The 15,878-nt window shown below is 43.3% G+C and overlaps 1 protein-coding gene across 1 annotated transcript in view; it reads left to right on the forward strand.

Moving 5' to 3' along the window:
- Window positions 1-5,886: 5,886 nt before the first annotated feature.
- ZDHHC15 (zinc finger DHHC-type palmitoyltransferase 15) overlaps window positions 5,887-15,878 on the forward strand; it is a 44,154-nt gene continuing 34,162 nt past the window's right edge. The window contains exons 1-2 of the mRNA XM_067548256.1: window positions 5,887-6,094; window positions 13,278-13,304. Coding sequence (XP_067404357.1) covers window positions 5,977-6,094; window positions 13,278-13,304 — 145 coding nt within the window. The 5' untranslated portion in view covers window positions 5,887-5,976. The remainder of the gene's footprint in view (window positions 6,095-13,277; window positions 13,305-15,878) is intronic.

Consider the following 15,878-nt stretch of genomic DNA (forward strand, 5'->3'; position numbering starts at 1 on the left):
TACATATACAGTGATCATACTTGTAATATTAGGAGACAAATTCCTGTACTAACAGCCAATTTTCAGTTGGTGCCAATTAATACATTTTTAATACCCAAAGTAGTTTTGCACACAAGTGATACTCACAAAAATTCTGGTGTTTGCCAGAATTACTGTCAAATTATTATAAATTTTAAAGTGGTGGAAGAGAGGACTGAGGACTCTGAAAGAGCAGGAAGCGAAATAGAATAACAAAACCACATCCAGGTGCAAGTAATTTGAATTTAAATGTAAGATAGACTAGAGCATTGGGAAAAACTCAAAACTTTCTAACCTGGGGTGAAAATAAAATAAAAGTGCTAGTTACTGGCCTTCATAGCCTATCTCCTAAGCAGCTCTGCCTCTGCAAGCTGCTATGCCATTTCCATTTGTCTGCAATGCTTAATCTAACCATCCCAAGGATGAGACTTGAGGAAGCTAGGGCCATATCTCCTTCGTATCTGATCCAATCCTCTGGCTCAGTTTAGAAAGTGCTGTAAAGATGCATCTTGCTGTGCACATTTATTGCTGTTACAGGCTCGGGCTTCTTGGCACTCAGCTATCAGGTTTTCTTTGATTCTGTTTATTAACGTTGCAGTAGGGGCTGTTGAGGCCTAGAGCATATTCCCTCCTTATTCTTGGATAACGCTTTTGCTTTTAAGCAAAACTATGTAAAAGTCCCTCAGCTATAAATGTGTGTGATAATGAAAATGTTACTGCTTTGACTTTTTCTCTCTGTGAATATGCACACCAGGTCAACCTATGAAAGAATTCTCTCATTGGACCAAAACCAGGCAAAACTCACATTGACTTCAAAATGAGTTTTCTGAATAAGGTTCTCAAAGGATTTTCATGGATGTTTTTCTTCACAATTACCTCTCCATTTCCCCTCATGCTTATACGTTACAAATGTGAGCTGGTTTCAGGTTGGTGGCATAGTCGTGCGCACAGGGCTCAACAAAACCCTAATGGGATGCAAGCTGCTGCCAAAAAGAAGGACCCCTGTAGTTTTTTCAGCGGCAGGTAAGATGTCGCTAGCTGCCGCCGAAACAGATGATGCAGCGAGTTTTTTCAGCAGAGAATAAGGCAGCGAGGGTAAATCAATTTTAATCCAGTGTGGCCCGAAAATTCCCTGGGTGCACACCCTAATGTAATGTGCTGCGCACACCTATGGTTGGTGACATTTAAAACTCAAGGCATAAAATCTTCCACTTCCTGGATCCTTGGCACCCATGCCAGTCCTCACTATAAGTTTTCCCACTTCAGCCTTACCCAGCTGCTTTCCAAAGACACACACCTCTCACCCTGCTGCCTCACATTCACTCCACATCCTGAGGAAGCCTAAACCAGTTTGAAGCACTAAGGCCCCAATTCTACAAGGATTTACACATACTTTACTTTATGCACTGTGAGCAGAACCACTGAAGTCACTGCACATGCATAAATCCTTGCAGAATTGGGACCTACAATGGTTTAGTGCTAAAAGCTTGTGGCAGAAGGCTGATGGGGGATTGTAACTAAGCTGGGACAGGGTCTGAAGGGAAGGAAAGCTTTTGGTGCATACTTGAGGGTCTTGCTGTGGCAAGCAGTTTCAGAGGACAGTGTAAGGTGGGTGCTATTCCTTGATTATGCTGCAGATAAATAATACGTATTCACAGTGTTCTAGTTTCACATGGTAGCTTTTTTTCCCAAAGCATTTTCTTTACACTGCAGGCAGTTGAATGGTTGTGTAATCAGGTAACACGCCTGTGGAATTTAGAGCCAACATGCCAAGTATATGTGGCTTGGTCAATGCATGTCAGATAAGCTGGTTGAAAGTTTTCAAATGTACCTTGTACCTTCCCAGAATGTCCAGGTCTCCTATGTTTAAACCTGTGAAAACCAGGAAATACAGAATTAAGATATGCACCAGCCCCTAACCCTAATGCTGTGTCACAGCAACATTATGAAGTAATGTCACCACATTTCAGGGTACACCAGAATTTCCATTTTAACGGGTGAAAATGGTCTGCAAATGTTCTCTCTTTTGGGTTAGAACATCATTTTAAATATGTAGTGTAGTTTGTGCACAGCTTGATTTTTCTATAGCATTTTGGAGGGAGAAATATCATTTGAGGTTTGTTATATGACTGTTTTTAAAAGGGCAATGTGACTAAAAATTTTCCAGTGGCTGGTATTTCCTTCAGACCTCTTTTTCATGGGAACTACCACAGTTTAAGGAATGAAATTGATATTGATTCCTTGATTTGTGTAGACTGGATAAACTACTATAGAAAACTGAAATTTGTTTTCTGTTTATATTTCATGATAAATATAAGATACTGTTTTGACCGACAGCAGTATCCTGGTGCTACATAAATCAATGATGACTTTATACCAGTTCTTAGAACTTTACTATGGAGGCAGTTCCCGTAGTTATCCTGTAATCAAGCTGAAATAGTTTTTTCTTTGCTCACACTAAGTCCTGTTCATTAGGAAATTAGTGAGGCACATAATGAACAATTACATTAACCAAATGCTACTGCTGCCTAGTCTTTCTTCTTCTATTTAACAAATGCTACTGTTTGACAATCTTCTCATGTAAAATCTGAGTATGCAGGTGGATGAGCACTTTGAAATATTAGCTTTTAAACTGGAAACTTTGCCCTGAGGACTCAAATTAACCTGTGAGGAATGCAGGCAGGGAGCAAGTAATATGCACAACAGGCATTCTCAGAAAACTGCCAAGGCCAAGCAAGACTCAAAGTTGTGGTACACAGGTGCTGCTCAGGTTCAATAGCCACAGCATGTTACTTTAAAGCACCCATGTACTCTGATGTCAAGCAGCCTGCAGAACACTTTGTCTTAGAATCCCAATAGCCCTGCTGCATGTGCACAAAAGACTTTCTCTAGCCTGTCATCTTGGCTCAAGCTACATTGTAGATCCAACTTGTACCCTGAATAGCTTTCAAAGTATTGGGTCCCCAGAAGGGGAGTGGGTGCCAGAGAGTAGATGAGATCAATCTCAGGCAACTGTTATCAGTTTGGAGAGAATCAGAGCCATAGTTTGAGCCCTCCGTCCGAGTAAAAAAAAAAAGTAGCAAGAATCATAAAATGTTGATGTCAGATGATTTTTTCAGGGGTCTGTTTCATGAGAATGTCTTGCTCAAATGACCTAAAATTTGAACTACTAACCCACTCCCAGAGCCCCAGGAGTTTTAGACAGTCTAGGTAAGCCTGTGCATTTTAGAGGACTTAGAAAAACTGGCTGTTAATAAGTCAGTTAGTTTCAACCTTAACTATACAGTGCTCCTGTCTCACTGTAATGGTAAACTGCTGTTCTCTTTACAGTGTGTTAGTGCTATCTAGTGGAGAGTTTGCTTCCCTGTTGTAAATACCTAGCTACTGAAAAATCCACAATGGATCAGGTGTGCCTCACATTTAATAATTTATCATATGTATCTTAAAGATGAAATGATTTTGCAAGGTATTTTAGTGAGAGATTTATCTCACTGATAATTTTATTTTTAAATCTTATTTGTAAAAAGGAAGTTATTGCTGGTGACTTGTCAGCTCTGGAGACTACATTTATCTTCAGAGCAGGTACAACAGAGGCAGTAGCTCTGCAAGCTCCCCTTCCCCCGGTTTCACCTCTGAATTGCAAGAATCACTTCCAAAGGGTGACACGATTTGTCTCTAGGGCTCATTCAGCTCTCAGCTAACACTGCCAACAGGTGAGCCAAACTGTGCTAATTAAGGTGGTGTGGTCTTGTGCTATAATCATACTTATTTGACACTCACAGCACAGGGGCTATGATATAAATTCTTCCTTTGAAAAATTAATAGTACAGTGTGCTATACAAATTTTCTATAGTTTTGCTTTTATTATTTCATTGAATAATTTGCAAAATACAAAACAAATACTGTGCAAAGTACCCAACAGATCCAGGAGTAGTTGGTGCAGAGGTTTTTTTACGTATGGGAGGTGCATGGGTATTGGTGCTGACAGGTGTTACTTGTTCACTACCAATGGAGAGAGAACAGCAGTTCAAATTCATCATCGTTAGTATAGTTCTAGAGGGGTAGCCGTGTTAATCTGTATACAGCAAAGACGAGAGTTCTGTGGCACTTTAAAGACTAACAAATTTAATATTTGCAGACATAAGCTTTTGAGAGACTTAGCTCTCTTCTTCAGATGCAGTAATACAGAAAATAGGTAACACAGAGGTATCTTATAGGTATCAGGTGCATTGAGAACAATGGGGGAGGTGGAGTCCGGTACTTAAGACCTAATGACGACCATTGAGTAGGAGGTGAGAATGGGTGAGCAAAGTAATTTACTTTCGGTAGTGAGATAGCCATTCCAAGTCTCTGTTTAAACCCAGTTTGAATGTGTCAAGTTTGCAGATCATTTCTAATTCAGCAGTTTCTCTTTGAAGTCTGTTTTTGGAGGTTTTTTGGAGAAGTACAGCAACTTTCAAGTCAGAGACAGAATGCCCTGGGGAATTAAAGTGTTCTCCGACTGGTTTATGGATGTTATTATTTTTATGTCCGATTTGTGTCCATTTATCCTTGTGCGTAGTGATAGTCCAGTTTGGCCAATGTACATGGCAGAGGGGCATTGCTGGCACATAATGGCATATATAACATTAGTGGATATGCAGGTGACTGAGCCCCTTATGGTATGATTGATGTGGTTAGGACCAGTGATGATGTAATTAGAGACGATGTGTGGGCAGAGCTGACAACGGGGTTTGTTGCAGGGATAGGTCCCTGGATAGGATTTTTTGTAGGGTGTACGGTTGCTGGTGAGTATTTGCTTCAGGTTGGGGGGGCTGTCTGTAAGCCAGGATGGATCTGCCGCCCACTGCCTGAGCGAGAGATGGATCATCTGCTAGGATAGGTTGTAGATCTTTAATGATGTGCTGGGGACTGTAGGTGATGGCCAGTACCTATAAGATACCTCGTTGTTACCTATTTTCTGTATTACTGCATCTGAAGAAGAGAGCTACGTCTCTCGAAAGCTTATGTCTGCAAATATTAAATTTGTTAGTCTTTAAAGTGCCACAGAACTCTCGTCATCATCATGAGTGTTTGTTGGTGCTAGTTCATAGGCTTTCATCAAAAGCTCTTCAGAGTCGTCTAGGAACTGTCCAAGCGGAGCTGTGATCTTGTATTTCTTTGACACAGTGTGAGTGTAGGGTTTTTCTCTTGTAAGACAGTGTGGCCATGCATTTCCCTGCTGCTAATACTACCAATTGTATTTCTTTGTTGTTGGTCCCTTCATTGCAGTGCTGCAGCAGGCCCAGGCCAGGCCAGGCCGAATGCAAACTCAGGTGCGACTAATTAAACAAAGGAGGGCCTTTCCTCATGCGGGGTCAGTGCAGCTGCTCCCAGCGCTGCGGGATTTCCAGGGGCTGGCCGAGCTCGCTACAGCATCACTGACGCGGTGGGCGAGGTAAGGGCTGTGGCTAGACCAACTTCTGGGGGCGAGAGACGAGCTCTGGGCTGGGACCTCCCCAGACTCGCCCCGGCCGGGCTGCGCGGCGCTCTCCGACCCAGACACCCTGTTACCCCCTCCGCCCGCCCCCATCCCGGGACCAGCGCGGCTCCCACCGCGGCTCCCACCGCTCCGCAGCCTGCCGCAGGTGGGGCAACGCCCCCAGGGTTAAGGGGAACCAGGCGAAGGGAGAAACCCCGCGGGTCCCGTCTCCGCTCCCGACACAGGCTGCAAACGCCCGCGCCCCCCTCCACTTCACTGCACGCGCCGCTGCTCCGCCTGCAGCAGCAGCGCCCGCGGGCCGGCCGCCTCCCGCATGGATCTTCCCCTCCGCCCCTGCCAGGTGGCGCACGGGCCCGCCGCCGCCGCGGCGCCGCTGCCAGGCTCCTCAGTGGAGTTCCGAGCCGCCGGCTTCCCCGGCCCCGCCCTGCGCCAGCCCCGCTCAGTGGATCCCCGATGCGGACGGGACGGGGTGGAAGATGGCTCTGTCTAGGGGGCTGCGGTGCTGCCAGCGGGTCTTCGCCTGGGTGCCGGTCGTGATCATCACCCTGGTGGTGCTCTGGTCCTACTACGCCTACGTGTGCGAGCTCTGCCTGGGTGAGGGGGCGGCTCTGCCCGGCCGGGCTGGACGAGAGGCGAATGGGGAGGGTGGGGCTGGGTGAGTGGGGGTCGGTGTGGCTGGGGGAGGGGCTGGGTGGGGATCTGGGTGAGTGGGGGAGGGGGAGCTGGGCTGTGCCTGGCCTGGGAGCTGAAGGTGCGAGTCTGGGGGAATGGGGGAGCGAGGCTCCGCCTGGCAGATGGAGGAGCAGGATCCTGGGGGGGGGCACTGGGTGAGTAAGTGTGATCTGTGTGAAGCAGCAACAATAACTTGGGGGGAGGTAGACGCTGAGCCCCCTCCCCCACGTTTCCCACTATCCCATATGTGAGTGGGGTGTGTATGTGGGTCTCCCAGAAGGAGAGGACTGAACAGAGGCTTGTAGGAGGTAAGGGTGTAAATATTTGACTGTAGCCTGGGGGGGGGGCGGGGTCATTGCCTTCCAGATTGGGCAGGCCAGGGGGAGGGGGAGACAAATATTCTATCTCATGATGATGGCAACTTGAAGCTTTAAAAAAAATCACCATTTAGGCCCCCCAAAAAATATGACTCTGTAAAAATAGCCTTTAGGGGATCATGTTCTCAAGCTTTTCCCTGAAACCATGAACCCTAGAATCTTTTTTAAAGAAATGAAAACGGATTCTTACATGATTTTGTGGCTCCAAGAGCTTGGGCTTGACAAAAAACACCAAATACTTTGAGACTTGTGATACCCTGGGAGTTGACAATACTATGGTGTTGGTAAAATCAGCATTAATATAAAGAGTGAGAGCAGCAGTGTTTGTGTTAAGCTGCACGCTTGGCTGTAAATAAGTTCTATGCCCATGGGCCCTTTACATTCTTGTTGGGTAGATTACACGGAAAAGAGACAATCTAGGTGCAGAACAGTTGGTCAGTATCTGTGGTCACTTGGACACAGCATCTGGAATCACTGGTTGTTGCATTGAGTCTCATCTCAGAAGCACAAGACAGTGGGTAGCAGTGACTAACTTTGAGTTTGTATTGTCCCATGCAAGAACAGTAGTATACAAAGACACCGTTAAGTTATTATGGGTAAAGACCCTGACTCCCCTAGTATTACTGTGGCCTGGTCTACACTGGCCATGGATTTCGGTGGCAGTTGACAGGAGATATGCAAGCTATGTACAGTAACTTACGTATAATATCTCCCGTCGATTTTCGTAACATCTACTTACCACGGTGTGTCCACTGCGCTGACAGGAAATGTCTTCCCATTGATGTAGCGCTACGCTTCTTGCCGGGGTGGATTAATGGAGTCAACTTCCAGGTGTAATGTAGACATAACCTGAGTCTTAATAGGATGATTCAACTTGTCTTGTGTTGGCACAGTTGGGTTGAGGTGGCTTTGCTTTTTTCATCTTAGGCTCTGTCTGTAAAGCTGCAGTAGCATGCGTGGGAGGGGGAATATATGTAAACGAGCTGGGGAATCACACCCCAACTCGTACTGTAGCTTAGCCATAGATGTAGAAAGTGACTTGTTCTAATGATAGGCATATTTGTGTTTCCCAATAGCATGCCAATTCCAGGATGGGATTAAATTGGGGAATTTTTGTAGTGCACTGGGCATCCCACTACACTGGATTCATGACTGAGTTCTTTTCTCAACTCATGCTGAGCTGGTATTGTTGGCTGTTGAATGTGGAGCTGGATCTGCATGTTATATTCCCAGATGCCGTGGTGGCGTGTTCAGAAAATAAATATGAATTTGGGTGGGGGAGGGGAGATAGCCCTCCTATGAAATTCCATGTTAATGGACCCTGAACCATATTTAAAGGTGATTTTCCATTTAAATTAAATAAAGGATAGTGAATGCTGCTCTGCAATGGAGACCAATTTCTTTTGTCTCTTTATCTAACCTAGCTTTTTGCTTTTTGAATGACCAACTCATAAGACCAATCAGTGCAGTCAGCACTAAAATGCTTTGTCATAACATTGCCTAGGAAGCTAAAGTGATGATTAGTAATTTGCAGGCAAGTTTAAAATAATATAATCCGGGTAAAAATATTTAACACTTCTATAGCACTTTGTGGTAGGGTGTATGGATGCAATCCATGAAGGTACTGACGTGCTTAAGTCCTGTTTCTAAGCACCTGAGTCCTGTTTTTAAGCACCCCTACAGTCCTTAAAACTCCTGCTTGACTGCTGCTTAACCTCACTCAACACTTAAGTTTCTGCCTCTGTGCATGCACACTGCAGCCTCTCTCCAGGTGCCGCAACCATTAGACTATGGAATATCTTGATATAGGTCTCCCTGAATCTGTCATATTGAAGAGATTCCACTTTAATTTAAATAATGAAATAATTAAATATTAATTGGGCCAGATAAAGTGTTAAAATGACTCCATAGCCTTGTGATTAGAGCACTCGCCTAAAAGGTGGCAGATCCCTGCTCAAATTTCTTCTCCTCTTCAGGAGGAAGGGGGGGACTTGAAGCAGGGAGTCTCCAGCATCCTGTCTACTATACTACATGTTATAGGGGGAGTTCTCCTTGTCCTTCTGTCTCCCTACCATTTTGTTTGGGGCCCCACACATAGCTTCAGTGGTCATGTGCCTGTCTTCCCCCCGTTCATGGATCATTAGTAAAAATAGATGCCTTCTTGCAGCCCAAAGTTAGACACTTATCTCTGTAAGAGGGGCCGGGCATAGCATACACCCCTCTGTTAAGCATCTCTCATTGCCTAGCTTAGATGGCTGCCCGCCTATCATGCTGGCTTTGTGGATCGCAGTCTGAAGTACCTATCCCTCCTCATCCATTGTATAGGGAACTCAGGTGCCTAAATCAGGCTTCCTGGGTCTCAGTGGCATTTGTGTGATTTTTTTCTAAGCACCTAAAAGTTAGCATTACAAAGCCTGAGTCCCTTCATGGGTCGCACTTTATGTGCCTATCCTGTTAACCAAGAAAGAGTTAAACCCCTTCAGTGGGCAGAAAGGAAGACAGGGCACCTGAAAGAGATGGCTGGAGCTGGCAGTCCTGGAAAGAGCTGGCAGCTGTGGTTTGTTAAGCGATTGGGAGGTGGAACTGAAGGCTGTGCCTCTTAAATGGAGTAAAGCCAAATAAAGGAAGCAGAGTTCCTTAAAGAGTTCTGAGATGAGGAAAGAGCTGCTTTCTGCTCCCCTCCTAATGTAGGAGGCTCTTGAATCGGACCCCAATGAGGGGAGTGGAGAAATAGAAGTAATATTTGCTTGGCTTGTACTCAGAAGGGCTATGCTGGTGGTGGCCAGGGCAGTAACCATGGTAAGATCTATTTTTGTTTTTGTACAGTTGTAGGTACAAGGAAATGTCCCTGCATTTGTTGTGTTTCATTTGAACATGTAGTTAAGAGAAGCCATTCCATGACTTTTTTTTATTTTCCTTTCACTGAGATTAGAACAACTTTATTCCTTTTAGGAATTGATTTAAAGGGACTGTAACCCCCAACTGCCCAGAGATGGTCAGTGGTCCTGCTAAGAACCTGTTATCCCAAATGCGATAAAGAAATTAACAAAATATATTGGAGTTTTGGAAAGTGCTTTAATAGAAGGGCTATGTAAGTTTAGGAATAATAATATTTAGTTCTTATTAGGTCTTATCCAACACCCATTAATTCTGCAGTGGGTGAAGCGTTTCAAACAGAGTAATAGTGAGGGAAGAGGACGTTTGTTCCATGTGTTCTTGGCCAAACCATTTACAAATGTGCTTTGGTCTCTTGAAAGCCCATGCAGAGCAGACAGGACCTCATGTCTAAAATTTCATCTGAAGGACACCCCTCTTCTCCCCGCCTCCCCAAACACAATAGCTGTATGCAATTTAGTTCCTGTACAGGAAGAATGATTAGCTGAATTGATGCTCTTTGGATTTGAATCTGCTTTTCCAGGGATTGCACATACCTGAAAACTGATCCTTAGAGCACCAAGTTGTCCCTTCTAAATGCTTAGCATAATACAATTTTTTTTTTCTGTTTCTTTAAAATAAATTCTATCACATCGCTTTTGAAACAGTGTGGCGGTGATGTTATCTATTCCAGAAGGAAAATCTCACGCTATTATCATTGCAGCTATTGCTGGCTGATTTGGATAGGAAGCCATGCTTCAGAGGGGGTCTGGTTCCAGTGACTGGCTAGCGGGTGCTGCCACAACATGAGAATGATAGGGAAAGAGTGTGCTGGAGGCTTGAACATAATGCCACCTCAGGGAGGAGGGAAAAGAACAAACTGTTGCAAAACCACAAGGTTAAAGCTTCCACTCCCACTAAAGCAGAACCCTAGGCTTACGATGCCAGAGCGGGTCCTACTGTGGGTATCAAAATGAGCCTTAGGAGGTAGCCAGGCAGCAGTTGTGTAATGCTAGAGTCGTCCTTTTGCTGATTTTCAAAAAACCAAAGGAAAGGGAATAGAACGTTGCTTATTCAAATGCGAATAGATGATCGTGCACAGACACGTGATCAATTTTGCTGTATTTTTCATCTGTGAAAACTTGACTACTTAGCAGATCTCAAATAGCTTATGGCTCAAAAGTGTCATAGCATTAACAAAAGCCATCTTCATCAACATAAGCAATACATCTCAGTTCCTATTCTAATTTATGTTTTCCATGTGAAGATGAGTGCACAACTGGTTGAAAGACCATACTCAGAGTAATTATCCGTGGTTTGCTGTCAAACTGGGAAGGTGTCTCTAGTGGGGTCCTGCAACAGTCAGACCTTTGTCCGGTGCTGTTCAATATTTTTCATTCATTAATTGGATAAAAGAATGGAGAGTATGCTTATAAAATTTGCAGATGACACCAAGCTGTGAAAGATTGCAAGCCCTGTGGAACAGAGGATTAGAGTTCAAAATGACTTTGACAAACTGGAGATGTGGTCTGGAATCAACAAGATGAAATTCAATAAAATGAAGCGCTGCACCTGAGAAGTAAAAATCAAATGCACAGCTAATAAAGGGGGAAGTGGAAGTAGGTAGAAGTACTGCTAAAAAGGATTTGGTGGTTATAGTGGATTACAAATTGAATGTGAGTCAACAATGTGATGCAGTTGTGAAAAAGGCTAATGTCAGTCTGAGGTGTATTAACAGGAATGTTGTATGTAAGACATGGGAGATAATTGTCCTGTGCTAGTTGGCAGGAGTACTGTGTCCAATTCTGGGGGCCCCACTTTAGAAAAGATGCTGTCAAATTGGGTGGAGTCCAGAGGAGAGCAACAAAAATGATAAAAGGTTTAGAAAACCTGACCTCTGAGGAAAGGTTTTTTAAAAAAAAAAACAAAAAAAAACCTGGGCATGTTTAATCTTAAGAAAAGAAGACTGAGTGGGGGACTTGTTAACTGTCTTCATATATGTTAAGGGCTGTGATCAGTTGTTCTTCATGTCCATTGAAGGTAGGACAGGAAGCAATAGGTTCAATCTGCAGCAAAGGAGATTAGGAAACCTTTCTAACTCTGAGGGTAGTTACGATCTGGAATAGACTTCTGAGGGAGATTGTGGAATCCCTGTTGTGGAGGTTTTTAAGAACAGGTTAAACAAATACCTCTCAGGGATGGTCTAGGTTTACTCGGCCCTGCTGTCAACAGAGTGGGCTGGACTTGATGACTTCTTGAGGTCCTTTCTAGCCCGATGATTCTGTGTACACATTGTGTATGAAAAGTGCTGGAGTGGCAATCCTGGAGACTAATGATCTCTATCCACAATAGATGCATCAAAAGCAAGATTCCCCATGTTTGCCAGCTAATTTGCTGTGTCCCTGCTCTGAAGGGACCCCGGGACAGTCAGGCATAGTAGGAGCTCCTTAATAACACAACATAGTACCAACACTGCTCTTAATTCATCAATATTGCTTTCTGTAGAACCATGTATTTTCCTTGGAGAATTCGCCCTTTTAAATACTGTCTTAACCCTACCAGATTTAGCTTGTTGGAGCAAATGAGATCACAGCCCAAAAGCTTGTAATGTCATGCTAAGTAATGGTTTATTTGTTTACTTATGAGTGTTTGCCAAGGGATGTTGAAACTTGGAAAAAAAAATCTGAGGTGTAATTACACATACTAAGCTGTATCAAACTGTCTGATCATATATATAGAGTTACCTGCACAACCTTATCTTTAATGTCCCAGACGTATTAACTATATTTTTATTCAACAGTCAGTTTTAGAAATACTTGCCATACTTGTAACAGAGTTCAAAAACACTAACATTTCTGCCACAGAAGTTTTAAATCTTGTTCTCTACCTAAAAAGAGAGAGAGAGAGGAGGTAAATTTGGAAATGAGGGAAGTATCGGCTAAAATGACAGGATCTTCTTGGACCTTGGTTTCCTTATTGAGGCTAATGGCACTTGTGCATTTCCTGAGAATTTGTTCTTTTTATCCACTAAAGAGGCTCAGCGTCATAGCCACTAACTGACCAGATCTCCTTTTGCAGCTTGCCAATTTTGCCACTTCTTAAATTAGGGAGTAGGATACTGAGCAACACAATGCTCTTGTCCCTCCTCTGACTAGGCAGGTACTCTTTACTCCAGTCAGGTCAGTCGGAGTATCTGTTGACAATGTACTTCTCCTCCCTGCACGCTGAAGCAGTGAACTCCATAGTGCTCTTGGTGTTCTGTTAATCCAGATTGCAGCTAGATGGATCCAAGTGAAACCGTTGTCTTCTGTCTGTCATTGCAGAGTACCGCTACCTGGCTAGGCCATGACAGTCTACTTTAATGTTACATTGATACAAAATTGACTGTACATCGCTGGGCATTAATAAACAAGTTTTCCAATGTAGAAACGAAAGCAGCTGGAGACTACTTCCAAGCAGGCATGTCTGTAAATAAGTGAAAATGTTATTTGGATAGGCTGTGAGAGGAGCTCTGATGATCTTCCAGGCATCAATTCCATTGGGATTCCTGAGAAAAATTACATTTTGTAGGAATGGAAAATACAGTGCAACTAAGATGATTGAATGTTTTATTATGGAGACCATTCAAGTGAGTAAACAAAAAGAGATGCTTTCCCAGGTGTAGGATTATGTGTGATCGTGATTTAACGATTAAAATTTGGGATAATTTCTTTTTGGTGTTCTAGCATATTGAAATTGAACTCTGGGTTTTGTTTTTTTTTTAATTTCCATTTTATTTTAGAAAAGATGATAGACTATTTTGGGAATTTCATCTGCTGCACAAAAATATACTTTTCTCTTTTTTTTTTTTCCAGTGACTCTAACCAACCCTGTAGAAAAAGGTAGGTGAATTTTCATTAAATAGCTTGGCATTTGGTCCATTGTTCCAAAAGTGCATGAACATCTATTTGAAAGAAAGCAGTTGAAAATCATTTTTGTATGTTTATGTACATACAGCTATCAAGGGAAACCGGGGGGGGGAAGGGCATTGCACACTCAATCTCCAAATAGTGGGATCTTTGAGTCAGATCTTTCAGTAACAAGAACATTTAAAAACAAAATATTTCCACACTCCAGCAGACTACAAATAACTTTGTGTAGAATTCCATTAAACCATCATACTCTTTCAATACTTCCTTCCCCATGATTGCAGATTACTAGGATATATACAGCATGTATCAAGAGAAGTGTTCTAACATCTTTCTGTGCTGGTGAAAGCTGCCAATTGGAAGTAGTAATCCTTTGTTTATTCCCAGAACAAGTACAACATGGGCAACAGGGCAGGCTCCCCTTGCTCCCACAGCACCTTCACACACATCATCCTGCTTTTCCTGTAAAAATACTATCTCTAAAGAGCAGTTCAGTGTCTATGGCCCCACTTAATTTTCTTCATTGCTGTACTGAGACAGCCAATTAATGCCACTTGTAATGGTTTTGTAAAATAGACACACCTCGACCAAGACCACTAAACTCATTTTCCATAGGCCACTGGGCAACCATGGAATGGTATTGACTTTCAGACTACCGTCTCTAGATGAATTACGACTAGCGGCCTAGGGGTGAAAGGTTTTATGTCCCATTACTAGTTCACCACTGCACTCTCCTTGCTGACATACACCTTTTTCAAATTCATTCAGTAATACGAAAGTTTATTCTTGTGGAAGCTGCTCTGATGTCCCAGAAACAGAACTGTGAGGTCACTGAATAAATCAGACAAGAGGAGCTGGTTCATTAGATTAGACAGTGCTACCATTGGCGTGTACTGTCAGTGGGTTAAATTCCAGCCCTGTGAGATGGGCTTAATGGAAGTTTTGCCATTTGACCCTTTGAGCCAGATTCTTTGTCCTGTTCCATCCCTTTTGTGCTACTTTAATGGTAGAAAGGGGATGGAATCTGGTGCTGACTCTCCTGCTGGGATTTCCAGAGCATGGAGGAGTCCCCAGCAAGTGTACAGCTGGCATACATAGCTCCCACACAACCCAGCCGTACAGTCCTGGCATAGGGGATGGGGAGGAGTAGGAGCTTTGGCTATCCTTTCTGGCAAACTGGCCCTTGAGGACCCATGTCAGCTAGTACACACAAGAACAGCTCCCAAGGCAGATAACTGGGGAGCTGTAACTCATTCCCTGATGGCCCCCTCTATCAATGCTGCACCAAGCAGATTCTATTTGCAGCTAAGTACTGTCCCAGTATCTTAAATGGTCACAAAGGAAATGCAGAAAACATGGCAATAGATTAATGATGATCCAGCAAAATATATCTTATTTTTAAAGTCTGCCAGTGAACTTCCAGATTCCTAAAATGATTGTGTATGCAAGTTTCCTGGGGAAAAGAGTTTTCTCACCCTGACCCTTTTTCCTAGTAAAGCCCCACTGTGCCACCTCACCAGCAAAACTGAATCTTGAGCAAAAATTCTCTCCTTAAATGCCAGTTTAAGAATGACTGAGTGTCCTGTCCTGACCCTATTCCACTGGGATACTGCAGAATGAGCGAGAGGCTTGATACTCCAAAATAAGTAGCATCCCTTAGTTACATCTCTTTCATTCTGCATCTGTTGTTTAAAAATGTGTGCCCCCAAAAGCAGTGCAGTGCAGTTCTGAAGTACACTGTTTTATCTGAAGTCAGTGGAGTATTTGGATCTGCCTCACTGGGAGCCATTTCCAGTATGAATTCCAATACTCCTGAGATGCGTTTCTTAAATAAGAATGACTTGCTTAAGACTGCTTTGCATGATCAGAGTCTGATATCACTCAGACACTAATTAAATCCTTGGAAGGAGCAGGGAAAATATCTTGGAAGGGTTGGTAAGTAAACTATGTTATTTCACAGAGAAAGGGAAAGAGCTTTTAGGGCACCTCAGCCTCTCAGAATGTTTTCAGTCCAGCACAGCATGGGTACATACCATTTATATTCTTGTTAAGCACAGAGAATCCTAAATTACTACACTCCAATTCTAGATATATAGTGAATGACACAGGAAAGATCAGTAATGCATGGAAGCTGGCATTCTGTCTACAACAGTGGTCAACATGGGTGCTTCAAAGGAAGATGTAATCTCATATTGCTTAGAATTGTGCAAAAAGCTATGTGAAGAAGGATGGTCTTGTGGGTAAGGAACAAAACCGGAAGTCACGTGACCTGAGTTCTGTTCTCTGCTCTGCAATAAACTTCCTCTTAGTAACTTTTTGTGTGGTTTTTTAATTCTGTGTGTTCCCAGAGGCAGTGTAATGAGCACACTTCAAATAAATAAACTTAAGGTGATAGTAACATACCCTCCCCCAGTGGATAATTTATTATTCACATTGAAAGAGCCACATTTTCAAGTCTGTACTCAGCCTTTACACTAGCTAAATTTCCATAAAATCTGAGTAAGGACACAGGATTTGCCTTGGATTATAGGCTTCTGATTCTTCCTG

The sequence above is a fragment of the Emydura macquarii genome, unplaced genomic scaffold (genome assembly GCF_026122565.2).
Source record: "Emydura macquarii macquarii isolate MOO-44397 ecotype Brisbane River unplaced genomic scaffold, CSIRO-AGI_Emac_v2 contig_1253, whole genome shotgun sequence".
NCBI lineage: Eukaryota > Metazoa > Chordata > Testudines > Chelidae > Emydura > Emydura macquarii.